General features: G+C 43.1%; 1 protein-coding gene across 1 annotated transcript in view; it reads left to right on the plus strand.

Moving 5' to 3' along the window:
- The window catches only part of LOC309568236 (IgGFc-binding protein-like), a gene marked incomplete at its 5' end in the record, with an annotated part of 108679 nt that extends 92717 nt beyond the window's left edge, over window positions 1-15962 (plus strand). The window contains 8 exons of the mRNA XM_082273901.1: window positions 1416-2014; window positions 3339-3903; window positions 5370-5950; window positions 7990-8560; window positions 9824-10023; window positions 12178-12549; window positions 14408-14697; window positions 15909-15962. Coding sequence (XP_082130027.1) covers window positions 1416-2014; window positions 3339-3903; window positions 5370-5950; window positions 7990-8560; window positions 9824-10023; window positions 12178-12549; window positions 14408-14697; window positions 15909-15918 — 3188 coding nt within the window. The 3' untranslated portion in view covers window positions 15919-15962. The remainder of the gene's footprint in view (window positions 1-1415; window positions 2015-3338; window positions 3904-5369; window positions 5951-7989; window positions 8561-9823; window positions 10024-12177; window positions 12550-14407; window positions 14698-15908) is intronic.
- Window positions 15963-21645: the final 5683 nt, after the last annotated feature.

The raw sequence follows: 21645 nt of genomic DNA on the forward strand, positions 1-21645 counted from the left end.
GATATATTAAAGAAGAATTAGCACAACTTGGTGTCTTTCTGTTACAATGACAGCTAACCATTCTTTTCTCCTGTTTTCACAGGGGTGGGAAAAAAGCTAAAGGGTTGGGTTTTTATTGCTGTCTTTGTACCTCCCCTCGCTTTTTGTCTTGAACACCATTGTTACTGGGACTAAAAGTGATGGAAAAACCCAAACTTTGAGCTGTTTCAGTAGTAACTCAAAGATTTTCATTACTTTGGAAATTTTGTTATTGTAACGGATCAACCGGCACCCCGACTGGGTACTTCCGTTGACGGACGCTCCTAGTGCTTCCCAAGGGCTCCGAGCACTGCACCAGAAACCATAACCACCTCAGACCCCATGAACCGCCTCAGCTTGGTTGGGGTCTCGCCATCTCCTACTGACCCTGGACCTACGACAAGGCTCCAGGTTCCAGTGGGTGTACCTCTCTTTCCCCAGAGAGTGCCGAAAGAACAGGAACAAGCTCTTACAAGAGCTTAGTGATTATCCAAGGGAGTATGAAGAGCATAGCAATCCCTTGTAGCTGGTTCCCCTAATGAGAGACAGGGCTCTAGATTGAGGGTAAAGTATAACTCAAGCTCTTAATGGTACAGCTGCTCTTTTATACAGTTTTCCCCCACAAGGTTACCGCCCAGGTGGACCTTGTTGGGAACAGGCCCTGAAATTCACAATCCAATGAAAACAGAGTTTTACTCTCCCATACAGTCTACACAATCCCTCCCCTCTGCATGAGAACAGTATCATATGCAGATGAAAGTGTATACAGGAACAGAATTAACCTAAACTAATTATCTAGCCACCTGGACAGAACAATGTGAGGTCATTAACATTTAACAATGGGACAGGCACATTCCACATTCCACCTCAATACACAAACAATAGGACAAGGCTGCCAATGACAGTCTGTGTGTCTCTCTCACATTGAAGCTGGAATACACATTATCTCAATACACAAACAATAGGGAAAACCAGTCTGACATTGAGGGATATGTAATACACACATTATTTAGGAGTCACAGACTTCATGATGGCAAGGGTCTACAACAGTCTAAGTCTCCCAGTAAAAGTGGGATTAAATCTTTATATTTCTATATGAAGATATTGCTGACTAATATTACCATCCCAATTGAAGCAATTCAAACCATTAATTATCTGTCTTTCACTCCCAGTGACGGTGAACACCGTCACAGTTATGTTTTCTCTTCTTGTTGTATATCATAGACAGGAGGTTAGAGTAAATATGCCCAATGAGAAACATAGGCTCTAACCACCCCTCACTCTAAAACTAAGCAGAAAAGTATTGGCTTTAAATACAACAATTACGTTTTGGGGGGTTTTGATTTACAATGCTCTTTCATTTTTATAATAATTTGATATTTTGGATTCTCTTCCAGCTAAGATATGTGGAGACAAAAACAGTCATTACAATGCTTGCGCAACTGCTTGTCCTGCCAGCTGTGCCGACAGAAATGCCCCAGCCAAGTGCACAAGACCCTGTATAGATACTTGTGAGTGCAATGCAGGTATGGTCCTCAGTGGAGATGAATGTGTTCCCATCACCAGCTGTGGCTGCCAATACAATGGTCAATATTATAGACCTAACCAGTCTTGGTATGATGAGCAATGTGCTGTCCTCTGCAAATGTGACCCGATTTTGGGAACCATAGACTGTCAGTCAACTAGCTGCAAAGAGACTGAGACCTGTTTGCTGGTCAATGGAATACGAGGCTGCTACCCAACTGAATATTCAACTTGTACATCAAATGGGGATCCTCATTACCGCACTTTTGATGGCAAGAGATATCCATTCATGGGCAGCTGTGTCTACCAGCTGGTGAAAGTGACGTCAAACGACTCGTCCTTGACTCCATTCACCATTAATGTTGCGAACGACCACCGAGGTAACAGAGCTGTGTCCTTCACCAAAGATGTGATTATGGAAGTCTACAATAAGACCATAACCATGAGTAAAGACTACCCACGACAGATCAAGGTAAATACTTAGTATATTTTTTAAAACTGTTGAGGGAAATTGCTACATTTTATTGGGACAAACTAGCAACTACAGATTTAAAAAAAAAAAATGATTTAAAATCCATATTTTGGATATTGTTTCTGTAATAGTTTTAGGTTTATTATCTCCATATGTTACATGGCAAGTTCACCCACAATGGAGATGCAGATACTCAAACAGAGAGATCTCCTTGCCATAACTCCTGTCCTTTTTTTTTTGTAGCAAAGTGTTATTTCTTCAGTGCTGTCACATGAAAAGATAGAATAAAATATTTACAAAAATGTGAGATACTGTATGTGTATATATATATATATATATATATATATATATATATATATATATATATATATATATATATAGTGCAAACATATGTGTAGCGCTAGCAGAAAAACCAATTCCTCAAGAAATTAGTGCCGTAATTGTGTATTCATAAGTGCAATAGGACCATAATGAATAAAATAGATTATTAAATCAATAAAAATAAAAAACACATGGTGTAAATTGAAGTAAGTCCATGCAAAAAAAGAGGTGAATATGCAATCAAACAGTGTCCAAAGTGTATCAAACACAATATGTGTATAGTTATGAAGAATTTTCTACTACAAGTCCCAGCAGGTAAGTCCAACATCCACAGAACCAGGGGTAGGATGAAATGAAAAAGCCACACCCGTGCAGGATCACCAAAGGAGCAAAATGGCAGCTTACCAAAATGAATGGGTCACCCAAACTAATGGATAGACCACTGCAAGCTTGATGGTAATACAATGGAAATCCAACAGGTGTCACTTCACCAATTATAGGCGATTCACAGTCAGCAATCGATAACATATGAGAGATGATAACAGGGACATAGTGTGACTCCGTAAAAGCAATAGATTTATTAAATCGTAAAATAAAACACTCACATTTTGGAAGGCATCATACAGCATGTAAAATAGCAAAGATCCAAATGTAGCTGTGTCTCCAAGCACACTAACATCGAAAAGCTAGTGGGGGCGTGGTTACGTCACGTCTGATACCACCCGACCGGTTTCGTCCCACGCTCCTGACGACGTCACACGTGTGACGAAACCGGTTGGGTGGTATCAGACGTGACGTGATATATATATATATATATATATATATATATATATATATATATATATATTTTTTTTTTTTTTAATTTTTGGCTTTTTTTGGTTGTAATAACAAATTTAAAAAAATCCTAGTGGCGCTCAAATACCACCAAAAGAAAGCTCTAACCAAAAATTGTTTAATGTTTATTATTTGGCAATTTACAGAGAAAAACTCTTTTTTCACCTAGGTTGATGGAAACCTCGTTGACTTACCCTACTATTGGGATTCACCAAAGATCATGTCGTTCATCTCGGGAAACAACATTGTGCTCAAAACTAACTTTGATGTGACATTGACTTATGATGGATGGAACAACGTGAATGTGAAACTCCCAAGTACCTACAAAGGGGCAGTTCGTGGATTGTGTGGCAACAATAATGGAGACTCCTCAGATGACTTTACCTTCGAAGACGGTGCAGCTGCTAGAACTGCAGATGATTTTGGAAACCACTGGAAAGTGGAAGAAGTGGAAGGATGTGCGAGCACTTGTTCCGATTGTCCAAAATGTACTAAGAAAGATCAAGAATTCTATAAGAGTGAACGTTACTGTGGACTTCTCAAGAAACCTGATGGACCATTCAGCCAGTGCTACAATGCCATTGATCCAACTCCTTATTTTGACAACTGTGTGTTTGATGCATGTGCATACAAAGGCCACCAGTCGGTTGTCTGTGCCAGCATAGCTACATATGTTTCAGACTGCCAAAGAAATGGATCTGATATCAAACCTTGGAGGAAGCCATCTTTTTGTGGTAAGTTTTTTTTTCTGCTTATTTAAGATCACAACCTTCCAAGACTGTGAAGTTGAATTTACCTTATAAAGCTTTTTGACCTAAACCAGTGGTCTCCAAATTGTGGCCTGTGGGCTGGATGTGGCCCTTTGCTTGCTTTTATCCAGCCCGTGGACCACTTTTTCATCAATTGACACCAACAATGGGGCATAATTCCCTCCACTGACACCAATGAAGGGGCACAATTCCTCCCAATGACACCAATGATGGGGCCCAATTTTTCCCAATGACACCAATGATGGGGCCCAATTTCTCCCAATGACGCCAACAATGGGGCATAATTCCCCCCACTGACACCAATGAAGGGGCACAATTCCTCCCAATGACACCAATGATTGGGCCCAATTTCTCCCAATGACACCAACAATGGGGCATAGTTCCTCCCAATGATAGGGCCCAGTTTCTCCCAATGATACCAACAATGGGGCACGGTTCTTCCCAATGATACCAATGATAGAGCACACTTCCTCTCACTGACACCAAAGGTGGGGTATTGTTTTCTTCCACTGATGCCAGGACATTCTCTATTCCCAATGGCAACCTGCCGGCCCACCTAAAGTCTGAGGGACAGTAAACTGGCCCTTTGTTTAGAAAGTTTTGAGACCCTTAGAGATCCCAAAGGATCGCAATGACACCAATGATGGGGCCCAATTTCTCCTAATTACACCAACAATGGGGCATAGTTCCTCCCAATGATAGGGCTCAGTTTCTCCCAATGACACCAACAATGGGGCATAGTTCCTCCCAATGATAGGGCCCAATTTCTCCCAATGGTACCAACAATGGGGCACAGTTCTTCCCAATGACACCAATGATAGAGCCCACTTCCCCTCACTGACACCAAAGGTGGGGCATTCCTCTTCTTCCACTGATGCCGGGACAGTTTCTACTCCCAATGGCAACCTGCCAGCCCACCTAAAGTCTGAAGGACAGTAAACTGGCCCTTTGTTTAGAAAGTTTTGAGACCCTTATAGATCCCATAGGATGCCTTATAGGATAAAGTGGCCTGGCTGTTCTTGGCCACTCTCAGTCATTAACCTTTTCTGGACTGCCCCACGCATATATACTGTGACAGGGCGGTCCTCCTGCGCAAAATCACATACCTGTATGTGATTTCATGAAATGGGTATAGGGGCACCTCACGATCACGGGTGGCCATTCCTTCAGAGCGTGTGCGCCAATGACGTCATCGGCTGCATTAAAAGTAAATATCCTCTAAACGGTGCAAGTTTAGGAGATATTTACAGTACCTATAGGTAAGTCTTATCATAGGATCCCCTATCGGTAAAAGTCCTAAAGGTGGGTTTACAACCACTTTAAGATAGTAAAGAGTTGTTGGATAGCAGAGTAATGCATTTCACACACATGTTTATATGTATTGTCTATACAAACACATCAATAATAAATGTTTCACAACTATTTTGCAGAAATGGATTGCCCCCCAAATAGTCAATATAGGCTTCTGGGAGACGGATGCCCTACAACTTGTTTTGGCATTATTCCTCCACCGGCCTGTGAGCAATCCCCCACTGAAGGCTGCTACTGTGATAATGGTTTCATCCTCAGTGGAAAAGACTGTGTGCCTATTTCAGAATGTGGATGTGTCTTTGAAAACAACTACTACAAGAGGGGGCAAGAGTTCTACCCCGACAGTCTCTGCCAGAGGAAATGTACATGTGACACGCATGGCGTGGTGACCTGCAATGACACCTCCTGCGGACAAGATGAAGAATGCAAAGTGGCCGATGGACTCTTGGGTTGCCATCCCAAAGAGTTAGCCCAGTGTATAGTCTGGGGTGATCCTCATTTCTTGACTCCTGATGGCGTGAACTATGATTTCCAAGGTACCTGTTCCTACAGACTTATCAGAGTGAAGAAAGGACGAGTCAATTTTGAGGTCACGATAGATAATGAACCATTCGGTAAAATGGCAGTTGCTAAATCTGTGACTGTTACCATTGGAAGTTATGTTATATACTTGGGAAGAGCGAAAACCTGGAGTGTTTTGGTGAGTCAATTTTTTTAGTTACCGTATTGTTCAAATAAAAGGTTACTTTAGCGAAGAGAACATTTACCGGATAGCTTGTGTGAATGCCAACATCAACCCATACTTGTTCTTATTTTTTTTAGAGCAATTGTGTAATAAATTAAGTTTTTCTTTAAATTTCTTACAGGGATGGGTTAACATAGGGGCTATTGGAGCTACAGCTTTAGTCCTCTACCTTAAAGCGGAGTTCCACCCAAAAGTGGAACTTCCGCTTTAGGTAGTTCTAACCCCCTGACATGCCACATTTGGCATGTCATTTTTTTGGGGGGGGGGGGAGCGGGTACCTAGTTTTGACAGGTACCCGCTCCCACTTCCGCTCGGAGCGCCGCGGCGCCCTGGGCGGAAGTTCTCCTCTCCCCCTCCCTCCCTGCAATCTTCTGGGACATGTCAGAGGTCATGACGCATAGCGCAACTCGCGCATGCACAGAGCGTACTCGGCTGTGAAGCCGCAAACTGTCACAGCCGGGTGCCCACACCAGTGATGCCGGCGCCGCAGAGCAGAGAGGGAGAAGAGCGAGGCTTCGGGCGGCCGCATCGCTGGACCGTTGGACAGGTGAGTGTGTGAGGCTGGAACTCCGCTTTAACCACTTAAAGTGATTGTAAAGTCTCATTTTTTTTTCTATTAACCACTTCTGGACCGGAAGATTTTCCCCCTTAATGACCAGGCCATATGTTGTGATTCGGCACTGCGTTATTTTAACGGACAATTGCACGATTGTGCGACGCTGTACCCGAATACAATTGATGTCCTTTTTTTCCCCCACAAACAGAGCTTTCTTTTGGTTGTATTTGATCATCTGTGCGATTTTTATTTTTTGCGCTATAAACAAAAAAAGAGTGACAATTTTGAAAAAATAACAATATTTTTCACATTTTTTTTATATGAAATTCTCAAAAAAAAATGTAAAAATCAAAATATTTAAAAATTTTAGGCCAATTTGTTTTCTGCTACATATTTTTGGTAAAAAAAAATCGCAATAAGCTGATTTTGATTGGTTTGCACAAAAGTTATCGGGGTCTACTAACTACGGGAAGGATTTATGTCATTTTTATTGCTTTTTTTTTTTTTACTAGTAATGGCGGCGATCTGCGATTTTTTAGCGGGACTGCGACATTGCGGCAGACAGATCGGACCCCTAACTGACATTTTTGACACTTTTGGGGGGACCAGTGACTTTACTACAGTAATCAGTGCTAAAAATATGCACTGTTACTGTAATAATGACACTGGCAGGGAAGGGGTTAATACGGTGGGTGATCAAGGGGATAAATGTGTACCTAGGGGCGTGTTTCTAACTGTATGGGGTTTGGGCTTTTGAAATGATCACAGAGACCTGTCTTCCTATATAGAAGGATCACAGGTGCTCTGTAGTCATTCCAGAGAGAAGAACGGTCAGCTGTGTTTACAACAGCTGACCGTTCTTCTCTCTCAGCGGGGAGCGATCGTGGGTGAAAGGTGGCAATTGGAGCCTCCTGCCCCGTGCATCGGAGTCTCCGCTGCCAAGTGGGGGATGGTGCGCGACCGACGTAGACCCAACTGCCCCCTGCTTGCCAGGTCAGGAACCCAGATTCGGCCACTGAGTAGAGAGTACCTGGAGCGGAGCTTCAGCCTGGAATGGGGGTCAGGAGGAGGCTGGGAAGAGGGAGAGTGGGAGGGGGGCTGAGTCGCTGCACCATGGGCCTCTGGCTTGTACTTGCCCCTGGGCTGAAAGAGGCCAGTCAGCCCCTGGTCCTGACACATGGATTTCAGTGAAATTTTAATTTTTACTTTGGTGAAATGCATTGGAGTCAACTGGAGGTGAAATTTTGCTAAAATGTTGCCTTTCGTTCATACTAATCTTCATGAGATTGAATAATTTATAAATGTTGCTGTTGTTAGCCACATATCTGCTGCTTTGTGTGTAAGATTATTTATTGGCATGGATCGTAAATACCCACATTATATATTTTTTTGTGTCATAAAAAGATTTTTAATACATACTTTAATGTGTATATTTCAGATAAACGGAGAGAAATACAATCTTCCATGCCGTTCTTGGAACCGTGACATTTGGATTAACAAAGAAGGAAACAATGTATTTGTTTATTCCAAATTTGGCTTTGTGGTTATGTATGACCAACAGTTCTTTGTTTCAGTCTGGATCCCAAGTTCCTACTCAGGCCTCACCGAAGGTCTTTGCGGAAATTACAACAAGAACCCCAATGATGACTTCCGTCTTCCAAATGGATCCATTGTCACTGATAAAACAGTTTTTGGTGAGTCTTGGACCGTAGCTCAGCATGGGTCGGACTGCAAAGGATGTTCTGGAGATCGGTGTCCAAAGTGTGATCAAGTTAAACTCGCTAATGCTAATTCAACTACCAAGTGTGGAATGATTGTAGATCCTCAAGGTCCATTTAAGGCATGCCATCAACTGGTCAAACCTGAAATATATTACCAAAGCTGTTTGGTGGATGTTTGCTCCGGACCTATAAGCCAAGAGGCCTTATGTGCCAGTCTGCAAGCCTACACAGCGTTGTGCCAAGAACAAGGAGCCAAAGTAGAAGCTTGGAGGAACAGCACTAAGTGCCGTAAGTCAGTTATAAATGTTTCGATAGATTATATGTCTGTTGCCAATATGTAAACAAGACCACCAGGAACTAAGCTTCATATATTAGGTATTGTTGTTATCCAATGATTATTATATGTATTATTATTTAAAGTCCAGCTAATTTAGCTGAGTACAATCAAGGCACATCAGAATGTAGCACTGCCCCGTAAGGACTGCCAGTTATTCACTCTAGGGGTCCCCCTGAGTTACTAGCACACAGTCATGGCGAATACAATTTCTTAATTCCTCCACTCAGCTCACTCCAATAATCAGTTCAGGGGTATTTGGTTGTTTTGTGGTTTATTGTAAATTGGGGATAGGAGAAGGAAACAGTGGGATACTCCAATTTAACTATAGACAATGCTGAGGACTCCTATCTTCTGATAAAACCAGGCTGTTGATTCACCCTTCCACTTTGGATGAATTTAGATTGAGTCTCTTTCCTACAGACGACTCAATGGACAACAATTATCTTCAGAACACTCTCCCCAGTATCCTCTTTATCTTCCTCTGCTGACACCCGTCCATTGACTTATCCTACAAGCATGGGTGGCCCCCTGTGGGTCAAGCCGCCTGGGAATTCCAGGTGCTGTGGACTTGCATATGGTATATAGATAGTTGGTCCAAGCTTGACCAATGTAACTATGATTATTCAGACTTGGCTGTGACTCCCCAAGTAACCAAGATAGTCACACAGAAATTTGTTGCCATCCAGGAGGTGCGGGGGGGGGGGGGGCTGTCTGGGGGCAGGTTTGGCATAACTGTGGGGCAGGGCGATGATGTCAACAAGAGCAATTGGCCAGCCAACTTTGTACCTCTATTCAGAATGCAACAAGGCAGCCACTCGACATGGGACCCAGAAGCTAGTGAAGATCGCTGGATTAGCGGAGTCTGCTACAGTGATTTCCAGCTTCTAGAAGAATCTTAGAGGTGTGGTATATAGATATAGCCACATCACCCTGAACGTGCCCGATCTCATCTGTTCTTAGAGGCTAAGCAGGGTCCGGCCTGGTTAGTACCTCGATGGGAGAACGCCTGAGAATTCCAGGTGCTGTAGGCTTGCCTATGGTATATAGATAGTTGGTCCAAGTTTGACCAATGTAACTATGAAAAATATATCTATACCCAGAATTCTTCTTCAAATCAGAACTCATTTTTTTTTTATTGACCAGCTTTTGCTGACATTTGTTTATTTTCCTCGGCCATCACCTGAAAAATATCCATGTCCTGTTGTATTTTACAGCACTCTCATGCCAGAAGAACAGTCACTATGAGCTTTGCACTCGGACATGTGACTTCACATGCCATGGGCTCCTGACGGCCAGCACCTGCAGTGAAAAATGCTTTGAAGGATGCCAATGTAACGCTGGCTACATGTTTGATGGTGAGCAATGTGTAACAATGGACAAATGCGGATGCACTCACAATGGAAGGTACCTAAAGGTAAGCTAAAGTAAAATCTGATCACTTTATAGTGTTGTCTGCTTCCTTCAGTGATTGACCCCCTCCATGACTAAGCCTTTTTCTGACATATGTTGCTTACAAGTTAAAATCAGTATTTTTGCAAAAAAAAAAAAAAAAATTACTTAAAACCCCCAAACATTAAATATATTTTTTTTAAGCAGAGACCCTAGAGAATACAATTTTGATTGTTGCAATATTTTATGTTACACCGTATTTGCGCAGCAGTCTTTTAAATCCATTTTTTTTTTTTTTTAAGAAATACACAATTTTAATTAATTAATAAAAAAAAAAAAAAAAACAGTAAAGTTAGCCCATTTTTTTTGGATAATGTAAAATATGATTTTACACCGAGTAAATAGATACCTAACATGTGATGCTTTAAAATTGTACACACTCATGGAATGGTGACAAAATACGGTACCTAAAAATCTCCATAGGCGAAGCTTTAAACAATTTTAACAGTTACATGTTTAGAGTTATAATGGAGGGCTAGAATTATTGCTCTCGCTTTAACGATCGTGGCGATACCTCACATGTGTGGTTTGAACACCGTTTACATATGCAAGCGCGACTTACGTATGCGTTCGCTTCTGCACGCGAGCACGAAGGGACGGGGTGCTTTCATTTTTTTTTAATTTTTTTAATTTTTTTTAATCTTTACACCGTTCCTTTACATTTTTTTTTGTCACTTTTATTGCTGTCACAAGGAATGTAATGGCGCTTTTCCACTGCATGGAACCAAACGGTTCGGCTCGCGTTTATGCTTTTCCACTGCTGGTACCGCATGGTATAGTGTAGGAACGGTTCGGTACGGTACGGTACGGTTCGGTACGGCACGGCGGCGCTTTTCCACTGCTTGGAACAGAACAGTACGGCTCTCAAAAACAGTACCTACTCGATTGTGGTTCCAACAGGTACCATACCCGGTACCATATCCCACAATCCTTTGCATGCAGTCACTACTAGCCACTGATTGGTCAGAGAATCCCACCCACCCCGTTGTTATCCCACCCACTTAACTTTAGTACTACTTTAGTGGAAAAGCAAACCATACCGTACTGTACTGAACCGTTCCAACACCGTACCATGCGGTACCAGCAGTGGAAAAGCAAACCGGGCCAAGCAGGGCCAAGCAGGGCCGAGTAAAGCCGAGTCGGTACTTGCAGTGGAAAAGTGCCATAAATATCCCTTGTGACAGTAATTGGCAGTGACAGGTACTCTTTATGGAGGGATCGGGGGTCTAAAAGACCCCAAATCCCTCCTTTGCACTTGAAGGCATTCAAAACGGCAAGATTGGCATTTTTGAATTCTTTCGATTTGTTAAACTGGTGCCTTTAGGATGCCTGTAAATTGAAAGTGATGTCATGGCATTGCTTCCCCAAATTCCTCCTGTGCACTTAATAGCATTAAAAACACCAAGTTTGGCTTTTTTTAAAAACCCTCATTTTTTTTTTTTTTTAATCTGGCGCGTTTAGGCCTCCTGTAACTGGAAGTGATGTCATGGCACTAGATTCGAGACCCAATCAAAGACGATTCTGGCTTTGTTTGGGTCTTCGGCCAGCTGGCGGATTAAACTGGCTGGTCCAGGTGGGATGTCCCATCCCCCTGCTTGTAATAACAGCCAAGCGGCTGATTAGCCTCACCAGTTATTATTACAAGAAAGCCGACCATCCGCTCTAAAGAGGGGAGACGTCAGTTCCTCTCTCTCTCTGTCCCAGGCAGCCATTGCCGCTGGCTGCATCGCTTCCGTCCTCCGCGATTGGACTGGAGAGCCCGGGAGAGGCGGCGGAGGTGGGAGGCGGGTGGTACCCCTTCTGTTACCCACATAAGTGATCAAGTGGCTAATTAGCCACTCAGATCACTTCTGATTTGCAGAGAATCGCCCGCTTCAAATAACAATACCAGAATGATGCCTGTAGGTGCAGGCATCATCCCGGTATAGCCACTCAAACCCAAGGGCGTAGGGGAGCATCCTTGGGTGGGAAGTGGTTAGAGAAATTCAAAACCCATTCCTAAAAACCACCAAGTTGTCTCCAACATAAAAAAAACATTTTGAAAATGTATTTGTTACCGATATGATCTAAATGTACAAAGTTAGCAAATTCTCTATGTTGACTCTTTTTCGAAAAACAGGCCAGCGAATCAGTGATCTCCGAGGATTGCTCACACCACTGTACCTGCCAATCAGGAACTGTGTCCTGCATCAATGCAACTTGTGGTGCCGATGAGGTGTGCCAACTGAGAGATGGAGTCCGAGGTTGTCAGCCAAGCGAGTCCCAATGCACACTAAGTCCTGACCACCATTTCATTACTTTTGATGGGGTCTCGGGGGAGTTCCCTTTGCATGGGTCGTATATATTGTCTTCATCTTTTAACACAAGCCAGGACAGGCAGTTTATAATTGTCCTTGATGCCCCCAAATGTGGTGGAAAGCGTGGAAGATCATCTCTTCAAGTATTTACTGTGTATGGTTTGATCTCAGTCAACGAAGAACGGGAGGTTTGGGTAAGATTTTCATCAGAGATTATTCATGTACAGTATATGTAAACCCAATCACCATTACCCCCATATTATGGATTAGATGGTTTCAAAATTATGTTTTTAAATAGATTTCAGCTTTGAAGAGCTTTTTTTATGTTCATCCAAAGCAAAAATCTCCTTTGATCCCCCGTGATGAACCTCAGCTGGTCTCTGAGGCTGATAAATGTGAACATCACTCTCTTCTGCTAGCCACTGCGAATGGGCTCAGCCACCTAGAAGAATCAGGTCACCTAGGAAGGCTCTAATCACCTAGCAGGTTCAGCCACCTAGAAGAATCAGGTCACCTAGGAAGGCTCTAATCACCTAGCAGGCTCAGCCACCTAGAAGAATCAAGTCACCTAGGAAGGCTCTAATCACCTAGCAGGCTCAGCCACCTAGAAGAATCAAGCCACCTAGGAAGGCTGTAATCACCTAGCAGGCTCAGCCACCTAGAAGAATCAGGTCACCTAGGAAGGCTCTAATCACCTAGCAGGTTCAGCCACCTAGAAGAATCAAGCCACCTAGGAAGGCTCTAATCACCTAGCAGGCTCGAGCCACCTAGAAGAATCAAGTCACTTAGGAAGGCTCTAATCACCTAGCAAGCTCAGCCACCTAGAAGAATCAAGTCACATAGGAAGGTTCTAATCACCTAGCAGGCTCGAGACACCTTGAAGAATCAAGTCACCTAGGAGGGCTGTAATCACCGCCTAGCAGGCTCAGCCACTTAGAAGAATCAAGCCACTTAGGAAGGCTGTAATCACCTAGCAGGCTTGAGCCACCTAGAAAATTTAAGTCACCTAGGAAGGCTCTAAGCACCTAGCTGGCTTGAGCCACCTAGTTACTAACTACGGGAAAGATTTGTCATTTTTATTATTTATTTTCTTTTACTAGTAATGGCAGCGATCTGCGATTTTTTTTTTTGCAGGACTGCGACATTGCGGCAGACAGATTGGACCCCTGACTGACATTTTTGACACTTTTGGGGGTACCAGTGACATTACCACAGTAATCAGTCCTATAAATATGCACTGTTACTGTAATAATGACACTGGCAGGGAAGGGGTTAACACTGTTGGTGATCAAGGGGTTAAATGTATGCCTCATGCTTACTGACGTGTGTGGGGGAGGGTATTGTGTGACACAGACACAGATCACAGGTTCAGCTATGCTGAATCCTGTAATCTGTCCCTGCCTGTCACATATAGGAGCTTGTTTACACAAGCGGGTGGATTTCCTCACTCGATCCCCGATGATCGGGGAAGAGCAGCGTTGATCACCGCCTCTCCTCCCCTGGCCCGGCTCCCGCTGTGTCTGAATACAGCGGGAGCAAGCCTCCGGCGACGCGCGTGCACCGCCGAGGGAGGGAGGAGTCTGGTGACGTAGGTCTACATCGCCAGATGGTAACGAGCCACTTTGCCGTAGTAGGAACCCAGTGAGCGGTCGGCAAGGGGTTAAAAGCAAAAGATAAAAAAAATAAAATAATAATGATCTTTTGCTTAAAAAAAATAAAAAAATCTACTTCCAGCCTTGACCGGAAGTGACATTATGACGTCGCTCCGATCCTCATAGGCCATAGAGTTGATCAAAGAGTATCCGCCGCATCATCGGATTGTTTCTTGAGGAAACGGTAAGCCCGAGAAACACCGGCGAGTGGCGGGAGGGAAGTGGGGGGGCGTCCCTTGGTAAACGTTCCAGCGGCTCATAAGAAAGTCAGCCACAATCCCGGTAAACCACTTGCAAACCGCAACGTATATACATGTATTTCGGTCGGCAAGTGGCTAAAGAAGACTGTTGGTGTATTTTTTATGCTACAAACTTGACATTCTTTGGTATGGTTTTGCAGTTGAATGGATGGGAGCTGAAGAACGGGACTGAGCTCGGCAATGGTGCAGTCAAGGTTAATGTTTTTGAATTTAACGTAACCATCGAGCTCCGCGACAGGATAACCGCGATCTTCAGCGCAAACGATGAAATCAAGTTGATTGGTAAGGAAGAGCTAGCTGGAAAAGTAAGTGGACCTTGTGGGAACTTCAACAGAGATCCCAACGATGATCTTCGATTAAAGAACGGTGAACCATCCAGAGACTTTGCCTTCATAATCCAATCCTGGGCTGCAAAACATCTTTCCACATGGTAAGACCATAAAAACATCCTTTTAGGAAAGTAAGAAAATATCCTGGATTTATTGCATAACTCAAAAATAAAGAATTTGCAAAAAAAAAGAAAAAACACAGAAAAGAAAAATAATTTATTTTGCAATTTTTTTTATCAGTTTTTTTCAGTTTATACAATAAATATAGGATATTTTTTAAAACAGTAAGAAAATATCCTGGTTTTATTATATAAAGTGAAAAGCTGTTAAATAAAGAACTTATGCTTTGAGATGCATTGCTAAGCGGGCAGATTTTATACATATTATGTGGTTTTGTCCAGTGATATCAAGATTCTGGCAGGAAATAATTCAAATATTATCCTCTGTCCTGAATATGCCTGTACCTTTGACCCCAGAAACCTGTTTGCTGGGTATATTAGATGAAATAACATGGTCTAGATATCACAAGATAATGCTTAGAGAAACGTTGTTTATGGCAAGTGGATTCAAGTGAAGCCCCCTGCTGTTAAGAACTGGATAAGAGCGGTAAATCAGATTTTACCATTTGAAAAAGTATTGTATATGCATAGAGGATGCTCAACGAAATATAATAAAATTTGGGATAATTGGAGTCAATCAACATTAACCAATGGTTAAATATAAGGAGATAACCAAGAGGATATAGAGGGATGCACATAGTATGATGAGGTAATAAATCTATGATTGCAATGGAGCAAGGGGTTGGGGCACACCAGGACAACGGCGATCAATTAAGCTAAAGGAAAATACATTGGCATAAAGAGATTATGAATACTAAGTAAACAGGTAATTATTTGGATATTGTATAATTTTTTATTATTTAATATTGTTTTGTCCTTTTGTTGAAAGGACGTTTGGAATGTTCGTTTTTATGCACATATTGAAATAAAAAGAATAAAAAAAAAAATAAAGAACTTGCAAAGCAAAAAAATAAAAAATAAAAGAAAAGGAAAAAAAAAACACAAAAAAGAAAAAGAAATTCTTTACCCCAATAAAAACAAAACAAAGTGGCTTTAGATATAAATGTAAATGTATCTAACCTTACATTACCAAATCACTTATATATATTTATTAGTGAAAGGCACATCTAGTGAAACATGAACATTACAATGTCTTCTAATTCTAATTCAGAAGAACAAAGCAGATCTTTATTACATTTTTTATTTCTCATATTGCAGTTTATAATTTCATTCTATTTCTTTTTTTTTTCTAGCATGGTGTAAAAAAAAAAAAAAAACAATACTTTTCTGCTTAATGCAAAAGATTCAAAAACATCTCTTCTTCATATTATTTTTTATAAGAATCCTCATCTTTGAAATGCAGAGAATAAAAGGACACTCCTTTATTGGAGCAAAAAAATCACGAAGCAACCGACTGTACTTAACGCTGCTTTATTTGTTACAGAAAATAAAAATCTTGCTAATATGGCACTTTAAAGACTGTAAAAAATGTTGCAAATATTTAAAACCAAAGATGCAACTGTAAAATGTGATTTTTTTTTTTTATCATTTGCTTTTGAATACATTGTTTTCTTTTTTTTTTGGCTACACTTAAAAATTGTCATAACCCAAACCCTTTATATTTTGATAGCATGTTTAACAAAATCTACCATTAATAAAATACAATATCAGTAAAAAGAATATGTTTTTTTCTTTTTTTTTTGCCAAAACACAGAATACATTTTAGTCTACTTTGTTGTTCATATTTTATCTTTAAGTCAACTTTGCATTGCTCTTGCTTACTTGTTTCTACATTTCTACAATCTACAAAATTACTATACACATTTATGTTTTTTTTAAACACAATAAAAATAATTTTATCAAAACAGTGCCTTTTTATTATATTTATTTATTTATTCAGACTGCAGAAAACCTATTTAAAAAAAAAAAAAGTCATAGTTGCAAAACTTATTTTCTCCCTTCCTATGGTTAAAGCCCAACTCTGGGCCCGATAACCCTAAGAGGGTTAAAGCAATAAAATATTGCTCTTCTTCGAAAGCAACCCCTTCCCTCTCCCATCAAGTTGGAGGGTGGCAAAGGATAGGAATTGCTCTAGGAGGGAAAATTAGGAGAGGTGATTTGGGGGGATTTGTTTTGGAAGGGGGGAGGGGGGTTGTGCTAGTAAGGATGATTAGGGATGATTTTTGCTTGGAGAGGAAATTGGGGGAGGGAGGAATTGGGGTAGGAGGTGGGGTTTGTGCTAGAAGAGGTGATATGGTAGAGGGGGGAGGTAAATTGTGCAAGAAGGGGAACTTTTTTTGGGGGGGGGGATTTGTGCTAGTAAGGATGATTGGGGCTGATCTGTGCTCGGAGGGAAAATTGGGGGGGGGGGTAGGGGTTGTGTTAGAAGAGGTGATATGGTAGAGGGGGAGGGAAATTGTGCAAGGAGGGGAACTTTTTTGGGGGGGACGGGGGTGGGGAATTTGTGCTAGAAAGGATGATTGGGGATGATTTGTGCTAGGAGGGAAAATCTGGAGGGTTGTGCCAGAAATTATTATATGGTCGAGGGGGGAGGGAAATTGTGCGAGGAGGGGAACTTTTTTGGAGGGGAGGGATTTGTACTGGTAAGGTTGATTGGGGATGATTTGTGCTAGGAGGGGAAAATGGGGGGGGAGGGGCGGAATTGGGCTAGAAGGTGAGGTTTGTGCTAGAACAGGTGATATGGAAGAGGGGAAGGGAAATTGTGCAAGGAGGGGAACTTTTTCTTTTTTTTGGGGGGGGGGGGGAGCGGGTTTGTGCTAGTGAGGAAGATTGTGGATGTATGTGCTAGCAGGGGAAACTGGGGGGGGGGGATTGGGCTAGGAGGTGAGGTTTGTGCTAGAAGATGTAATATGGTAAAGGGGAAGGAAAATTGTGCAAGGAGGGGAACTTTTTTTTTGGGGGGGGGGGGCAGGGGTTGTGCTAGTAAGGATGATTGGGGTTGATTTGTGCTAGGAGGGGAAATTGGGGGGGGGAAGGGGAATTGGGTTAGGAGGTGAGGTTTGTGCTAGAAGAGGTGATATGGTAGTAGGGGAGGGAACTTTTGCAAGGAGGGGAACTTTTTCTTTTTATTTGGGGGGGGGGGGGATTTGTGCTGGTAAGGATGATTGGGGTTGATTTGTGCTAGGAGGGGAAAATGGGGAGGGGGAATTGGGCTAGTAGGCGGGGTTTGCGCTAGAAGAGGTGTTATGGCAGAGGGGGGAGGGAAGTCGTGCAAGGAGGGAAACTTTTTCTTTTTTTCTGGGGGGGGGGGGGGTTCCGCTAGTACGGAAGATTGGGGATGATATGAGCTGGTAGGGGAAATTGTGCTAGAAGAGGTGATATTCTTCCCACTGACCCCCCCAATGTAAGAGGCATTCTTCCCACTGATCACCAATGTAAGAGACATTCTTCCCACTGACCCCCCAATGTAAGGGGCATTCTTCTCACTGATCACCAATGTAAGGAGCATTCTTCCCACTGACCACCAATGTAAGGAGCATTCTTCCCACTGACCCCCAATGTAAGGGGCATTCTTCCCACTGACCACCAATGTAAGGGGCATTCTTCCCACTGACCACCAATGTAAGGGACATTCTTCCCACTGACCACCAATGTAAGGGGCATTCTTCCCACTGACCACCAATGTAAGGAGCATTGTTCCTACTGACCAACAACGTAAGGGGCATTCTTCCCACTGACCACCAATGTAAGGGACATTCTTCCCACTGACCTCCAATGTAAGGAGCATTCTTCCCACTGACCACCAATGTAAGGGACATTCTTCCCAATTTTGTTTATTAAAAGTCTTGCAATCAATAAGCATAAAATCAATATACATAAATAAATATATACATATTTACATGAAAAGGGGGGAAAAAAAATACATAGCAAATTCTGCTCTCAAATAAAGACTGCCTTTACAGCAAAAACAAAACTCACATCATGAAACACATCATTACCGGAAAAAATTATCTTAATAAGACTCACACCACCACACCAGACATCAAACCTGCGAGGTCAAGAAACAAAACCACTCCCATTATGCATGCAGCCCTTCTTCAAAAATTAAGATATTAACTAACAAAAGCTAAGGGCGTGAAAGAAATAGCATAGGAAAAAAGCTTTTCACCCAGAGATGGACAGTTCACCAAAAGCAGGTCTGATATTCCTCCACGCCCTTATCCAGACCGCTCGAGGCTCCCTGCCCTTCTCAAGACCCCGAATCTTCCCAACCTCACCCAGAATATCGTACACCACCACCTCGACAGGGAGGACTTTCTTCCGCAGGGTAATCTGGCACCGTGCATTCCACGTGAAGTAACGGACAACTATACTAACTAGAAAAAGTGTATCCAAATCAAAATCCCAGCGAGTCGGGAATGCCCCGTACACCCACTCCGCATAACTCATGCGATAGAGAAAGGGGATGCCTAGAGCCCTCCCCACCCTTTTATACACCTCTATGTTAAAGGGACACTGGAGCAAAAAGTGGTCCATAGACTCCACTTTACCAACACACTCCGCTCTAGGACAATCCCGATCATCCACAGGGCGATGCTTCAGGTTCCCTCTCACATAGAGCCTTCCATGGAAAGCGAGCCAGGCTTGATCCCTAAACTTCAAAGGGATTCTTCCTAAGTTAATTAAACGCAACCCCTCCCTCATTACGGGGCCTGGGCAATCCCTTAAGGTCAGCGACACACTGAAAGCAGAGCCCAAAATCCTCTTCTCCAGAAGCTTTCTGGGGAGGGACTTGATATCCCCCACTGTCACCTGCCACTGCCTAAGTATTTTCAGACACGGGGCAACATAAGCCGGAAGCTTGCCATGTCGGACTCTCAGACTTTTCACTGGCCCGCCATCTTCCCAGCATCGCAGAAAAGGCCTAAACCAAGATTGAAAAATACCCACCCATCCCGGCGGGGTCTCTGCTAACATATTACCAAGATTATACTTTAAAAAAAGCAGAGAAAAGAAAACTATAGGGTTGACCATTCCTAGACCACCCTCCCGCCTGGACAGGTAAGTTACATTGCGTTTGATCAGGTTCAGCCTATTTCCCCATAACAGTTGGAAAAAGCAGCTGTACACCCTTGCATAGAGAGATTCTGGCAAGATACAGACAAAGCTGACATATAAAAAGATTGGGATCAGGTAAGTTTTAATCAAGTCAACCCTTTCCCTCAAGGAAAGTTTCCATTTCTTCCAGCTTGCCACCTTGGCATTGGCATTCAACAGCCTGCTTTCCCAATTTCGATGACCATAGTCACCAGGACCAAATTTGATGCCCAACACTTTAATTTCCTGCTGGGGCTCTGGGAAGGCATCTGGAAGTTCGAAGCTTTCACCCTCCTCACCCATCCAGAAAACTTCACTCTTTTCATGATTGATTTTAGAGCCAGAAGCCTCAGTGTACTGCTCTATCACAGAGACCACCTCCTGCGCCTCCTCCATCCCAGAGATAATAACAGACACATCATCGGCATAAGCCACGACCTTCAAAGGTGGCACACCAGCAATGCCCAAAGGCACCCCACACAACGATCCACTCTCTAACCTTCTTATGAAGGGGTCGATTGCGAATACATATAGCAGGGGGCTCAAAGGACACCCCTGGCGCACACCAGAGCCAACCTCAAAAGGCCGTCCGACCCAACCATTAACAAGTGGGAAGCTCTCAGCCCCTTTATACAATGTTTTCAGCCAATCAATAAACCTCCCCTGCAGGCCGTATCTACCAAGTAGCAAATACAGGTACTCATGATTGACTCGATCAAAAGCCTTCGCCTGATCCAATGCCAGCAAGTACTTTCTCCATTCAGCAGCCCTGCATCGCTCCAAAGCCTCCCGGACAGCTAAAATTGCTGAAAAGGTACTTCTGCCCTGGACCGAGCAGTGCTGATGATTGGACAACAAATCGCCTGCTACTGACGACAAGCGCCAAAAAAGAATCTTCGCCAAGATCTTTCTATCAACATTGAGAAGACTGATGGGGCGCCAGTTCTCAATTATTGAGGGGTCTTTACCTTTTGACAGAAGAATCACAGCGGATTGCCTCATGGAGGGAGGGAGAGAACCCTCTTCTAAACAGCTGTTATAAACCTCCGCTAAAAAGGGAGCCAGAATGGACTTAAAACACTTGTAAAATTCAGCTGTCAACCCATCTGGCCCAGGCGACTTTTTGGTAGCCAGCTTCTCTATAGCACGAACTACCTCATCCGCTGAAATTGGTTCCGTCAAATCCATCAAAGGCAATGTATCATTTCCCAATCCTGGAGTAGAATCCAGAAAGCTTTCCATCCTGTCCCGACTAAGGTCCTTTCTTCCCAGAAGGTCTGCGTAATATGACCTGAAGATCTCCAGGATCCCTGATCTGGACTTCACCAGGGAACCCGTACTATCCCTCAGACCTATGACCGTCTTAACTGCTATGCCTTGCTTACAGTTCTGGTAAGGATCAGGCGAGTGATATTTCCCATAATCTCTCTCCAGAACCAAAGAGGCATGCCGGTCGTATTGACACTTCCTAAGAAGAAGCTTTACCTCCGAGATCTCCCCTGGATCTCCTCCATACGAGACAAGACGATCAAGCTTCCTCCGCAAATGCTGGTAGGCAATATACATACCAAGCTGCTTCTTCTTACTTATGGCCTTGAAAAGTCCAATCGCCCTTTGTTTCACAAGCTCCCACCACTCTGACTTACTGCTGCAAAAGTCCAGAATAGAAACCTGTGCCTGAAAAAAATCCTCAAAGGATTGTCTTACCTCTACATCTTCCAGGAGAGCCGAATTCAGTTTCCAGGTACCCCTTCCCCTGGGTGGAGTGTCCGAGGCATTCAGAGTCACAGACAGCATACAGTGGTCAGAGAACTCCACCGCCCTCAACTCAGGAGCCGAGAAAGCAGAGTTCTCCTTTAAAAAAAACCTATCTATCCTACTCTGACTATTCCCTCTCTGAAATGTGAATCCCGTGCTGCCAGGGCAGTGCTT

This window comes from Pelophylax lessonae, assembly GCF_965119305.1.
Source record: "Pelophylax lessonae genome assembly, chromosome: 12".
In the NCBI taxonomy this organism is placed as follows: Eukaryota; Metazoa; Chordata; class Amphibia; order Anura; family Ranidae; genus Pelophylax; species Pelophylax lessonae.